General features: G+C 57.8%; 5 protein-coding genes across 5 annotated transcripts; 2 read left to right on the top strand and 3 right to left on the bottom strand.

Annotated features, from left to right (window-relative positions):
- Window positions 1-146: 146 nt before the first annotated feature.
- Window positions 147-1,107, bottom strand: GGTG_02775 (hypothetical protein; the record flags this gene model as incomplete). The annotated part of the gene is made up of 3 exons (XM_009220552.1): window positions 147-631; window positions 854-937; window positions 1,005-1,107. 3 exons carry the CDS (start codon window positions 1,105-1,107, stop codon window positions 147-149), a joined length of 672 nt encoding a protein of 223 aa, XP_009218816.1.
- A 1,423-nt stretch (window positions 1,108-2,530) lies between these two features.
- On the bottom strand, window positions 2,531-5,005 carry GGTG_02774 (3-carboxymuconate cyclase). Its single transcript, XM_009220551.1, has 3 exons — window positions 4,042-5,005; window positions 3,282-3,729; window positions 2,531-3,080 (listed from the first exon to the last, which is right to left on the bottom strand). The coding sequence occupies exons 1-3, from the start codon at window positions 4,743-4,745 to the stop codon at window positions 2,742-2,744; spliced, it is 1,491 nt and encodes a 496-aa protein (XP_009218815.1). The 5' UTR covers window positions 4,746-5,005; the 3' UTR covers window positions 2,531-2,741.
- Window positions 5,006-5,732: 727 nt separating this feature from the next.
- On the bottom strand, window positions 5,733-7,300 carry GGTG_02773 (hypothetical protein). Its single transcript, XM_009220550.1, has 2 exons — window positions 6,330-7,300; window positions 5,733-6,216 (listed from the first exon to the last, which is right to left on the bottom strand). The coding sequence occupies exons 1-2, from the start codon at window positions 6,743-6,745 to the stop codon at window positions 6,105-6,107; spliced, it is 528 nt and encodes a 175-aa protein (XP_009218814.1). The 5' UTR covers window positions 6,746-7,300; the 3' UTR covers window positions 5,733-6,104.
- Window positions 7,301-7,823: 523 nt separating this feature from the next.
- GGTG_02772 (hypothetical protein) lies at window positions 7,824-8,403 on the top strand. Its single transcript, XM_009220549.1, has one exon. The coding sequence runs from the start codon at window positions 8,029-8,031 to the stop codon at window positions 8,230-8,232; it is 204 nt and encodes a 67-aa protein (XP_009218813.1). The 5' UTR covers window positions 7,824-8,028; the 3' UTR covers window positions 8,233-8,403.
- Window positions 8,404-8,428: 25 nt separating this feature from the next.
- Window positions 8,429-13,362, top strand: GGTG_02771 (hypothetical protein). Its single transcript, XM_009220548.1, has 9 exons — window positions 8,429-8,510; window positions 8,563-9,191; window positions 9,348-9,885; window positions 10,246-10,273; window positions 10,341-10,355; window positions 10,432-10,509; window positions 10,625-11,524; window positions 11,742-11,822; window positions 11,901-13,362. The coding sequence occupies exons 3-9, from the start codon at window positions 9,633-9,635 to the stop codon at window positions 12,832-12,834; spliced, it is 2,289 nt and encodes a 762-aa protein (XP_009218812.1). The 5' UTR covers window positions 8,429-8,510; window positions 8,563-9,191; window positions 9,348-9,632; the 3' UTR covers window positions 12,835-13,362.
- The last annotated feature ends 26 nt before the right edge of the window (window positions 13,363-13,388 follow it).

The raw sequence follows: 13,388 nt of genomic DNA, 5'->3' as shown, positions 1-13,388 counted from the left end.
GGCCGACCGTACGCAGTAGCCCCCCCCCCCCCCCCCCCGTCTGGCTTGGCAGTCGCAGCCGTCGACCATGGAGATGATCGATGACAAAGAAAGCCAGCCGTCCGATTTAGCATAATGCCGCCCTGCTCACCGGCCATGCAGCAACCCTAGCGATGCTCCTGCGCAATTTCACTCCCGCGGTCTTGGAACCAGCCCGATCCAAGCCGACAGCTCGAGGTGGCAAACCACAAACCCAGAAACAGCTCTCTACCCAGGTGGGCAGTCGTGGGGGCAAGAGGCAGCAGGCGGAGGCGATCCGGAAGTCCTCCTAGCCCCCTCAGAGCAGCGGCGGATTTCCCGCTAGAGAAACCCGCGCCGAAATGGGGCCTCCTCGGTACCTGCAGGGCTTCTGTCAGGGTCTCGGCAGGCCGTGCTGCTGTTAGACATGCAGGACCAGCCCTCTCGTCCTCCATCTCGCTCGCTCGCTCGTCTTTGCCCGACGAAATTTCCCTTCGGCTCCCAAGCGGGATCGTTGCTCTCGCTTCTGCAGGAATCGTCAATCGCTTGCGCAAAGGCCCATGTCTTCTCGAAGCGATGCGTACCATTCCGGGCGGCCGACGATCCAGGCCCTCCCTCCTCTGCCTAACGGGTCCTTTCGCTTGACGAAAAGCGTACTGTATAAAATCCGATTTCCCTTGCCTGCCTACCCTACCCGCTCTATAATCGTCCTTCCCGTCTCAGTCATCACATGGATGCCCGCCAACCCACCCACCCCATCCTCTCCCGGCTCTGTTGTCATGCGGCCAACGAACCCGCGCCGCGCCCCCCAAAGGACGCGCATCCAAATGAAGCTAGATGTCTTGGGCGTACTGACCTTCCCACTTGGTAGCGTACGCGGCCGAGCAATATATATTCCGCCCATGCCCCGTGATGACCTGGCCAGCCTTGTCGTCTCGGTCTGCATTAAACGAGGAGGAATAGAAGCATCTCGACCGACCGTCATCCAGCCAGGCAGGGACCCTTACTGGCCAGTGCCGGTCTCTCAATATGAGTCTTATTTGCGTCCGCCTCTTGGCCGCGCCTGGCGAGACCACTCATGACCTGCTTCCTACCTGGCTTAGTGTGCATGTGGGCGCGTGTTCCCTTTGCTGACCTCGCTGTGCATATATCGCATAGCGAGGGCTCGCCAACCGGGCCGAATACCTAGCTCCGGATGCTTGGTAGGTACCTACTTACCAAGATGATTAAAAAGAAACGTGGCCACCATGCACATCTCCCAATGCGTAGACACACTCGTGTATGGCAGTCACCGTCCTGGAATAGTAGTTTGCTCCCCACACACACGCGCGTGCGTGAGTGTTTGTACATGACCTAGAGAGCTTCGCCACGGCAATGGCATCTCTTAAGTAGGTGGAACGGCTCGCTCTATCTCTCTAGCATTGCTGCCAAAGCCGTCGATTCCAGCTCGAGGGAGCAAAGATCTTCAAGCCGGGGGGTCCCACAGCGCTCAATATTGAAAGAAGCAGGTTTATCTATTCCAGATATTGAGCAACTCCATACCTCAGGCCCGCACACTGGGCGCAGGCCCCATAGAAAGAATAAACACACAGAATGGCATGGCGTGGCATGGCGGGAAGTGGCCCTGTGGTGATGTGATGGAATGCACCGATCGACAGAGAGCCGACGCCATCGCGGGGTGGCCCCGAGGAGGAGCAGCCCTAGAGCCTGGCATGGTGGGCCTACCTACCTAGGTATCGAGCTGCGGTATCCCCCCAGGCCTCGTCCCTCGTCGGAAGCTCGGCCGCCGAGGCGACTCGTTCTGTCGGGCCACATGATTACCCGAGTCCCTGGAGAGCAATGAACGGGGATGTAGGTATCTGGTACATGGAGGGGGGCTCCCTTCCACCTCCAAGCACAACAGTGCTGCAAGCCGCCCTTCTTGCTGTCACCAAGGTCCTCGTTTAAGCACCAGGCAGGATTCAGTAAAGACCAAGCTTTCGTTCCTAAAAGACAAACATGGTCTGCGCCTGGAAATCACCTCGTCCTGCGAGTCCTGGAGCCCACGCGCCCTGCCTGGTTTCTTTTGTCATCGCAAGCAAGGTCGCGGAGCCCATCTCCTGATTTCTCCTTTGGGTCTCGACCCTTTTTTTTTTCTCTTACCTCTTACCTCTTATCTCTTCTCCTCCTACTCCTCCCTCCTACTCCCCCGCGTCTGCTTTCCCCACCCTCCCCGCACCCGGATAGGGGGAGGAGAGGATGGCAGGAGGGTGATGTGATGTGGGCTGCGCGACGCGGCGCGTAGAAGGGTGGGTTGGATCCGACCAAGCTTGCCTCGAGCTCGGCGCATTATCCGGTCCACTGCCGTGATTTGTACCGTCCTGCAGCTTGTTGCTGCGCTAGCTCCCCCCTCGGTTCCGGCCATGTTCTCCCACCCTTTTCCAGTAATCACGTGGGACGGCGCGCACGTTTTCTCGCCACCAAGCGATATTGTAGGGCATGGATGAGAAATTGCGAGGGACGCGATGTGGTTGCGGATTGCTCGCTTGGCTGGTGGATAGAACATATGTGGCGGACTTTAATTTAGCGACTTTCTTGTCAAAGCTATTATAGGCTTTCTATATGCTTGGGACCTGTGCGGGTATAATAATACAAGTTACAAATCCATAGTCACGCTCGATGCAGCCAAGATCACCCCTATCACCTAGAGACATCATCGTATCCAAGTAGAGCCCATGTCGTCACGTCAGAGAGCGCGATCGAGATCACTCATCAAAAAGAACGGTGGTCACGCCCACGTCAAGGCTGGCGCTGCCGACAAAGCGCTGCAGGATGCCGGTCCGAACGTCTCGCTCGATGATCACGACCCGGCCGTCGGCCTGAAGACCCACCGCAAGCCTGTCCCCGGCCTTGTTGATAGAGAATTGCCTCGGTATCAAGCCGCCCGCCGGGAAGGTCTGCGCCAGGGCGAGCGCGCCCGTGGCCGGGTCGACGGTGAAGCTGGAGATGGTGTCCGACGGGATCGACGCGGCCGAGCCGTCAAAGCTGGGGATGGTGAAGGACTTGTCGGACCGACTGGAGACGAGCAGGAAGCGGCTGTCGGGCTGGAGGGGGGGTGGTTGTGGATCGGGTTAGTACAATCGGTACGCCGCTGTTGCATTGCCATGCTGGGTAGTCTACTAGTGACCATGATTGCACAATGACTGTAGTATTTCGTGACAAACTTGCCGGGATCAAGGATACGGGAGCGTTGCATAGGAGGGGAAAATAGGCGTGGGATGCCTTGGGCGGCTATTATCACTTACCGACAGATGGATCTCAGCTGCGGTGCTCTGGGGGACAGCCCTATCGCCGAACGAGTTGGTCACGAAGACCTTGTCGAACCCGAGAGAACAGGCAGCGTACTTCACGCGATAGGCCGTGATGCTGTTGTCGAGCTCTCCGACGAGGTACATGAAGGTCTTGCCGTCGTCGGTGTTGAGGAACACGAGGTGCCTCGGCCCGCTCCCAGGGGCGGCGACCAGAGGAGAGGTCTCGGTCAAGCCAAGGTTGGACGGGTCGACGCGCATGACGCGGACCAGGTCAGATCCAAGATCCGGCACCAGGACGAACTTTCCCGTCGGGTCGACCGTGGCCTCGTGAGGATGAGGGGCATCCTGGCGGGTCGTGTTGGGCCCCAGAGGCTCACCCCACGTCCTGGACTGCAACTGTCCGAGGTCCGACACGGAGAAGGAGCTCAGTGAGGACCCGGTGCTGCAAGACGCATCGTGGCACGGTCAGCCTCCGTTCCAATCGTGCAGATTCCAAACGTGGCATATCTCTCAGCCTAGCCAGGAGCGAGCAAGGAACAAAGGAGAAGCACTAGCCCCCGCGTCTTGCCGGCGAGGCAGGGTATATAGCAAGTGATATTACACTAGCGTCCAGCCATAGCATGCAGCTTAAGCTTCCAAAGGTTGCAATATTGGAAGCCCCCGGCAGGTGCGTAGACAAACAGGAGAAAGCCACGCCGTTGAGCTCCGAGGCATGTGTGACCCAAAGAGAGCAAGAAGGACGAATGTAACTCACTAGTGAGCGACAGCCAGGCCTCGACCGCCGTCTCCAAAAAGGACAGAGCTGACGGGCCCGCCGATGGTGTCGACCTTGTGCAGCAGCTCCAGGGAGCCCGTGCCGGAGGTCCTGAAGGCGGCCAGGGACCCGTTGCGCGTGGCCAGGCCCTCGCCGGTGCAGTAGAGGACCGAGTTGGCGCGGTCCAGCGTCAGCCAGGCCGGGTCCGGCGAGCAGTCCCGCGTCGACGAGAGCACGTCGAGGCCGGCGGCAGTCAGGCCGAGCGTGGTCACGCTGCCGCCGTATGAGGACGCGTACAGGAGGGACGAGGCGGCCACCGCGGGCTGGGCGGCCGAGAGGGCGAGAACCCCTGCCGCCGCGAGCGTGGAGGTGGATGCGGGCAGCATGTCGTCGGTGGTGGTGGTGGTACTGTGTAGCGTGGCGGCTATGGAGACGTACAGGTCTTGGCCGGCGTCAAGGATCACGCGCCGGGGCAGCACAAGGAGGAGGAGGAGGAGGAAGAGACAGGCGAGGAGGGCATGGATACGGAGCAGCAGCAGCAGAAGCAGCGGACGCGCCGGCGCGGCCGAGTCAAGGGTTTTGAGGAGGCGCGGCTCGCGCTTCAATCCGCCCCGTTCAGCATCCATCCTGACGTCTGCGGAGCAACACCCGCGATCGATACCCAAGACGGCAGGTCTTGATGCTGATTTGGTGGCATTACTCATGGCATGTGGAGTACAATTGGGGACGGTCGAGCAAAGGGACGGAGTGGACGAGCGGAAACGAGGCACAAACGACGGTCAACAAAAAAGGACAGAGAAAAGGTTACCGTGAGCGACTGGAAATGGCCGTGCTCTATTGGTTCTCTTGGCGACCTATCCCCCGCCAAGTAGACCTACGAATTGGATCTCAATTGCTTTATCCCAGGCGCCCATTGGTGCGTCTACTCCAAGACTCTACTATTCTCTGGACTCCATAAACATACCAGGTCCACGCGGGTAAAGGCCTGGGTTGTTCTCCCAGCAGAGCGCCAGCAATCGCTTCGAAAGCCTGGGGAAGTGAGCTTGTTTGAATGACAGGGGCAGGGATCAGGGCTCCCACCTGCCTGGAAGACCGAAAGGCGCTGCGGGGAAGTGTGGGGAGCTTCTTCTCGCCCCGGGGCAATGCTCAACCCCGATATCCGCCTTTCCACAGGCTGCCTGACGCGATGGATATGGCCACCGTCCAACGACATGAAAATGCTCTGGAACAAAAAACCGAGTCTTAAGCCGAGAGGATCATGATCCAATGTCAAGCGGCTCAGCTCAAGCTCTCCTTCCCCGCACTCTCAGACACGAGAGCTTCCTCCAGCTGACCATCCCCATCCAATGCCAGGGCCGTGTCACATCGTGAGCACCTAAAAGGAAACAGAAGCGAAGGAAGGTATAGTCTACCAGATTTCGCCCGCTATATGTTCCATCTAGGCAACCCTGCACATGGACGGGCTCGCGTCTGAGACACCAGACAAGCCAGCAGCCCCCAGGATTCCCTCCCAGCCTCCACCGCAACCCTCGCGTATCCCTGGACTGGCCTGCCCACTTAACCGAAATGCACGTTGGGTGATAACCCTCTCGTCGCCGGTCACTCACTCCTCTGGCCCATCCCCGCATCGTTTTCTTGGGACGAAGCCTTGTATGCAGCACGCGCTAGCCGCTATGGGACCAAGGGTCGCTTTCTCTGCCGTCCTCGCAGCACACCATCCGGCGGCAGTTTGGTTTCCCACACACACTGTTTTGACGGGGGTGTCTGCCCTCGGTCTTTTAGTAGCACACAAGGGTTCTTTTGAGCCAAGGCATACGATACGCATGTACCGGCTTGGTTTGCATGTGTACCTCGGTCATGGTGTGTTGCATCGCTGTTCTGACGGCCCCCGAGTCTTTTTGCTGGTGATTTATAGGCCAAGTGCTGCTGGCTCCTTTTGAGTTGTGTCTTTTGCTATGTGGCTGGCGCTGTCTGCAATATTTTCGGCGAGCCTCGCGTGCAAGGCTGGAACTATCGAAATATAAATACTACCGTATGGCGTAACCGCCAACACGACTGTTGGCTCACGTGCTCCCCGTATCTCGCCACTCCACCCCAAGGACATGCACACAGACTTGGAGCACCGTATCCTTGGTACTCTCCTCAGTCTGGTTGCTAACTCTCTTCTCGCTCGATCTAATGATGTGGTTTGCGAGACAAATCATCGACTTGCAGTTAGCAACGCAACAATGCCTTTTTTGTGATGAAAGCAGGAGCAGATTTGGGGCGACGGTGTATGAAAAACGCACTCCCAGACGATCTTGGTGAATCTTGCACCCTCCCCCACGTTCTTGGTCTCGATGGTCACCTGAGCGAAGGGGTAGCCGGTCCGGCTCCGAACAAAATGAAGGACGGACACGGAAACGAGGCCTTCTCTGTTGCCAATAGGGCTGGGCGGCGAGACATTGCCGTCCTCGGCCCAGACCATCCACTTGTCGTGCATCGATTCCGGCTGGAAGCCAGAGAGGAGGCGGTCAAGCGCGGGGCCGAGCGGCACCCGAACGTCCCACCCAGACGTGACCGGTTTCTCGAACCCGGCGCGCTCTCCCGGCGGCGGCTCCACTCGTGGGCGTGGCGCGTCCAACACCGGGGCCTGCTGTACGGCTTGCTGCCGTGATAGAAGCCTCGAGCGGGCTAATCCTGGCAGACGCCAGTGACGAGGCATTCCGTACAGGGGATTTATTGAAGGGGACTGCGGGGATGGAACACGAAGATTATAGGCGCTGCCTGGCTAAGATATGTTGTTAGAATAGGGGAGTGGTTGTGTTGGCACTCATCACTTGCACTCCCAGTCCATGTACATTTTCTGGTTTTGAGCTCAGCCGCAGCTGTAAATGGATCACATGATTAATCTTGGTGTTTTTTTTTTGGGCGGCGTCAAAGGATCGTGTCAGCCGTTGGTGCTTTGGCGTCCTCCGAAGCTATGTATGAAAGCAGTGGTTGGAATATGCGGCTATGTTCCAGGCTAGTGATGTACCTAGGGAGGTAAGACAGCCTGAGCGGTTTCGCAGTCTGCCGACTCACGCCTGGACCGGAGAGCGTGAGAACCGAAGCTAGGACCAGCAGGGGACTCAAAAGGGCGGGAAGTAAATAGAAACATTGAGGATACAAGCATCAAGGATTCCTCCGTCGATATGTTGCTGGCATTAGGTTTCTTGTGTGAAATGCAAGCGTTTCTGGCGAGTACCACCACAAATCAGGAATATCCTGATTGACATTGAGTCCGAAAAGACTTTCCTGTGGATAGCTGGGTCGACGGTCTAATAAAAACCCAAAAACAAAGGCCGTTTGTTGCCAGGGCTGTTCGAGACGGATGAAGCATTTACATTCTTGTCGATCTCAAGATTTGTCCTCACCCCAGCCGCTACCTAGTAGCGTAAGGCAGCCTGCATCCCTCCTAGATATTTGGGCAATAGGGGGTCCTGCTAGGGCCACCATCCTCAAAACGCTCCAAATCCGAGCGGGATTCGCACATTAATAGTCCATCACGTGCCAGGAACGTGGCCTCATCTTAGGGCTGAGAGACCTGGTGGTTCCCTGGCCGACCCTATCAATTCCCGGCCGAAGTCCCAGCAGGACTCCTCGGCCTTGTTCCGTTACGGCGGGCCCACCCCGCGCGACACCCACCCAACCCGCTCTAGGCAGCAGCGAAAGTCCACAAGCCCGGGGCACAAGCCCACAGCACTGAGTGGCCGCTCGGTCAGGGGCACCGCAGAACCGAGCACACTCAACATATATGTTCTTAAGGTGGCTGGCAGACTTTGTTACCTCTAGACAAGAGGTATTGATAGCTCATATAGCCCGTTCAAACGAGAAAAAAAAAAGCGTGTGCAGAGCTGAAATAGCACAGGCTTGTAGCTGTCAACCGCTATCAAGCCCATTGCTACAGAGTTGCATTGACCCACCGTCAGGCGGGTAAACACCGACTTCAAAGCCCGAGATAGCCCAATGCGGATCGTGCTCCAGCTGCCCGGTGCCCAGGCCGCCCCATTGGATCAATCTGACGTGCACTCGACTACGGTATTCCCGTGCTTGCGCCTCGAGCACTTCCAGCTCGTCCAGCTGAGGCAACCCGACAATGAGGGCCAGTGTTGGGGGAAGTCGCGCCTCATTGCGTCAATGAGAGGCGCCACTGCAAACGCGCGGCACTGAAATTGACTAGAATTGACCCATCAACCGCGACAGGAGGAAGGGGCCACCCACCATGGCGTGCTAGGCATGCTGCACCTAGGCGCAAGCGAGCATCGACAGCGTCCCGACCCAACAGTCGATTGGGTCGCTCGCTTTTTGGTTACCTCGAACCCGCGGGTATGCATCCTCCAATCTTGCGCTTGCTCTGGCCACGCCGGAAAGTTCGGCTTCCTCAAATACCTTACTTGACATGGAGCCCACGTTGGCCACCACAACAAGGGGCTGTGACGGTGCAGCAGGTACTTGTCCTTCTTCCTCATCTCTATCGCTCGCTGACACGGGGACACGCAGGCCTGATATGGAGATCTCGAGCAAGGATTCGAGGCTGGCATCCGGCGATGGTCGCAACCATGCGCGGCATGCGACCCAAAAAGGCCGTTTTTCATAATAACCTCTCGCATCTCACACAATCCTCGCGCCACCCTGGAACCTGCTCTCTTCCATTCCCAAGTGGGTTATTGGGGCCCTTCTGAAGACAGCCAAGGGGCCGCGGCCTTGCTGGGTGCTCCCACGTTCCTCGACTAGCCTGGCGGGGTGCGTTTGCATTTTGCAATCGTCCTCTCTGTTCCTGTCCTGTTTTGGCCCGTGTCGGCACTGTAGTCTGGCTCGCTCTCTCGCCCTTGTTTGTCTCCCGAATGTTACGCACCCTGAACCGCACTAGATAGCAGGCATAAGCGAAACTGCACTGCCCAGCTCCACGCTACTCGCCATGCAGGCGAGCATCCTCGGGGGTTCAGTCGGCCCCAAGCCCTCGCGCCCACTATATCCAGCACCGCCAGCCGCCAGTGTCTGCTCGCTGCACCGAGTTGATTCCTTGCTTGCACACCTGCGCATTGCTACAGTGAGTGCCCTGCATGACCAGGGCAAGGCCATCCTGCGAGGCGACCCGTCACACCACAAAGCCAAGTCTGCTTTCCGAGGTGCGTCTGGCTTCCCCTCTGTGCTCTTCTCATCCACTCCCACCCCGGATCTCTTCCCGCCCCATAGCCTGCCTGACGCCCCGTCGGCTTGTCGCGCGCTGCCGGTGTAGCTGCACACCCCAACCACCCCTCGACTCGCTCTGACAAACCCGCCAGTCCAGCGGCAGCCCACCTACCCGCACCCGAGAAACCACCAGTGGCGATAGTGACCTTCCTAAGACACGTCACATACTTTGTGCGCGCGTTACCAGACCTGCCAGCGCCACTTGCTCTCCGTTGTTTCTTTTAGCCCCATTTCCTAAGTCTATCTCTAGCCGTACCAAGACTTCTCCTTGTGGCACAACCTCGGGGCCTTTCCCCTTCCCCGCCCTCGGCGGCTGAGACTCTGGGGTGCATCCTGCTGCTACCTGCCTAGCTTCTGCCTTACCATCTCCACGCTTTATGAGTGATTGCCCACCTAGGTACCTATCTTACCTGTCTCGGGGCGCCTATAGTGCCACTGAATCAGGCACAGCGAACGAGTCCGGCTCGTGGAAGCGGATCTGCCCGGAACCAGGCCAATACAGCCGGCTGTTCTATATCGATCCGGATCGGGGTCGACGGAACAGCCTCGTAACGACAGGCTCGTCGGAACAACCTGAAGAAAGTCGGGCCGCAGCACACAAGGTGCTGATCATGAATTACACAAGAAGACGTGGGTACCTTGAACGGTCTCTTCTGTCAAACATCCCCTATCCCAGAAGTTATAACTGCCCGCATACTGCCCTTTGACTGCTTCGCTCAGTATAGACTGGCCAGGTTTCCTCCAAGACGCAAATATCTTTGTGGCACTCGTGCCAACGAGAGAGAAAAAGCGACAGGATTTGACCGTTTCGTTATACTCAATACGCTGCGCCCTCTTTTCCTTTTGAGTCTCGAACGCTCTTGTGGAGGAACCCTTGGACTGTGGTTCATGCCTCCTCTCCTGCCAGCCCTCTGTCCTACTCATACATCTGCAATACACCGGCTCGGCTCTGTGGCTTGCTGACCGGATCGTGCTCGCTTCCGCGGACAGGAGCCTTGCTGGCCTGCGACTTTTGTCGGTACGTGCCACAACGGCTTCTAATACCCGCCTAGATGGGTACTGACAGCCGCCACATTTGGTTATAGGCATCGCAAGCGGAGGTAGGTTGAAGCTCCTGCCTCTCTAGCCAAGCTTGGAAAGGGCAATCGATAAAGCCAAGTTGCTGACACAGCGAAGATGTGACGGCGAACGGCCCTGTTCGACATGCCGCGAGTCTGGCGCAGACTGCCGCTACAAGGACCTGCCAGTCGAACGGTGAGTAAGAGAAGTAGGGCCATGCGTGGCTTGGCCGTGGGGTGAGAGCACGCGGACACGCACATCAGCGGTGGGTTGCTTATTAACGCCCAACCCCTGGCCTGCCCGCCTGCAGTGTCGAACTTCCCTCCACGTCAGCCACAGGTTCCGACCTGGTGCTCGAGCGTCTTATGCGTATCGAGGGGCTCCTCGAGGAGCATGGCCAGCGACTGAACGAGCTAGCACAGGTTCATCAGGGTGGCGGCGTGCCTGCCCCCTTCCAGCCAAATCTGTTCTCGCTGCCGCCCTCGTACTCGCACCCACCTCCAGAGCAGCTGTCGGGACAGCAACACCAGAATTTACAAGGCGTCCTACACCGCAATGAGTCGGGCCGAGCGCCGCTTGCGGATCCCCACTTGGAGAATACCCAGTTCCTGATCCCGACAGATCACTTCACCTCGGCCAGCTCGCTCTTCGCGCTGCCCCGGGTGCGGAACATGGTGGGCGACTACCCCAAGAACTACTTTCATGGCATCGAGGACGCCCTGCCACTGCCGCAACAGCTCGACTGCCTTCAAGTCTCCGACATCCAGTGGCCGTCGCTCGAGCGCCTGGGGCCTCAGGGTCTCGACGCCCTGGCGAAAGCCTACTTCGCGTGCGCGCATCCCAACTACCCGCTCTTCACCGAGCACGACTATGCCAGGTGGCGTGCCTACGTCTTTGAGAACGGCCTTGCCGAGACGCCAGAGACGGCCATATGTCTCACCGTCTGGGCCCTCGGTGCCGTGGTGCCGGGTGACCAGCCCGTGCCTCTACCACCCGCCCTCCAGGCTGAGAAGGATCAACTCGGCATGACCTTCTTCCAGCCCGCCCTCCGTATTATACTGCGCTGGTCTGTCTGGGGATTCAAGCCCAACATGGCAGTCTGCCAGGCTCTGCTCCTGGCAGCATCCTACTTTGCTCATCTCGGCCGGCCCCTGCACAGCTGGAAGATGGTGTACTTTGCGTCCCTCAAGTTTATGTTTTTGTTTGACAAGTAAGTCTCGCCTCTACTCATGTCTGGCTTCTCTACTAAAACCTTTCTCGTTGGAACTCGGGCATTTCCCTCCGTCTTCAGGTCATTTGCGTGCTGTCTCTACCCCGGATTCTTATCCCTTGATATCCTTCTCCTGTCATCTGCGCCTATCCGACCCTGCTGCGCTCCATTTGCTCCGCGCATTTGACTCACCATCATTTGACTCATCATCTTATAGACAAAGACGATCAGAGGGATATCTTGTCCCCCAAGATAATAACCACCTGCGTGTTTTCTGGTCATGCTTCATGATAGAATGGTAGGTACTTCTCTCAAGCATTGACGTACCCAATCAAGGTTCTGTTAGCCTGACTAATATCCGGTTGGTTTTGAACAGTGACCGGGCAGCTGAACTCGACGTGCCTCGAAGCGGTATAGAGCCCATGGCGGATCGAATGCAGTTGGCCCAGAGTCTAACTCCTGGGGAGCACGAGGAGATGATCTACTTTGTTGCGGAAACGGCTATCAGGAGACTGCTCAACCGCGTGCATAGCTCACTGTACTCATCCGAGAACTCGGATCTCGTCTCGTTTACTGATCTAGCGCCCAGGCCTGGAAGCATCAGCTTGGGCAAGCTCATCAACGTCAGCGCAGAGCTCAACCGGCAGTTGGAGGAGTGGTACATGTCCATCCCCGAGAGCCTACGTCCGCCACTCGGGACAGACCATATCGCCAATGACCGTGGCAAGGTGCTGCGGCTGCGTTTCTACGCCGCCCGTCACATCATACATCGACCTTTTATTCTCTACGCGGCCTTGAGGCAGCAGCAGGCTGTGAGCAGGGCAACCTCGGTCGGATCCAGCCCTGTCTCGCCCCATCTTTCCACGGGGACCGTCAGTTCGGCAGCCGCCGTGGCCCACGCCGCATCGACCGCCGCCGCCTCAGCCGCGGCGAACTCTGCGGCAGCCTCGGCCGCCGCGGCAACAGCGGCGGCGATTGCAGCAGCAGCGCAGCAGCCGGTCGACATACCGCAGATCGCGCTAGACAAATGCGAGGTCTGCATATCGACGTGCCAGACGTACCTCCGCAATTCGGCCGAGATGCTGGACAAGCGGTCGCCCTACCTGTGGACCTTCTCGCAGACGTCGATGGCCTCGCTCCTCGTGCTGGTCGCGGGCGACAACATCCCGCAGCTGCGCCACCTCACCACGGATCTCAAGGAGCTCAAGGAGCTGCTCCTGTCCAAGCTCCGCCTGTGGGCCACTCCCGGCTCGAGTTTCGAGGCCGAGGTCCGGATCCTGGAGAGGGTGACGACGAGAGAGAGGATGTAGTCTGCACCTCGCGGTGGATGTTTCGGCCAGGTTAAAAAAAAGTGTTTTCACGTTCCGTCTTTGGCGGTATGCAGCCGAGTATTTACATGAGCGGCTTGCCATTTGGTGCAGCTTATGGGTTGCGGGCTGCCTCGGCATCATGTGTTGGGTTGGTTGAATATTGAACATAAACGAAGGGTTCCGGTCTCTCGGCATGATGGATATGGATGGATGATCAAGACTAATCATAATACTCGGGCCTCGAAAGTATAAGAATGGATATTGCCATGATCTTGTCTTGGTGACGCGCTTCGTTGCCACCTGTCAGATGGTTGAGTGTTTTCCTGTGAGCTGACGAAACGATGGGCGGACAGTCTTGGTATACCCCATTCCTAGAGTTTTTGCGTTTTGAAGCAGTCAAATTAGCCTGGATCTATCCTTCTTGGCGTAGCGCTCTGAACTATTCTGTGTTATCATCCGACTCACATCTAAACGGATACATGTCATATTCCTCGTAACTTGGAAAGAAAAAAACAATAAAAATATCCCAATAGATGAGACGTCCCTGCTCATAA

This window comes from Gaeumannomyces tritici (genome assembly GCF_000145635.1).
Source record: "Gaeumannomyces tritici R3-111a-1 unplaced genomic scaffold supercont2.2, whole genome shotgun sequence".
In the NCBI taxonomy this organism is placed as follows: domain Eukaryota; kingdom Fungi; phylum Ascomycota; class Sordariomycetes; order Magnaporthales; family Magnaporthaceae; genus Gaeumannomyces; species Gaeumannomyces tritici.
Note: the sequence above shows the minus strand (reverse complement) of the source record. Positions and strands in the feature narration are given on the sequence as shown.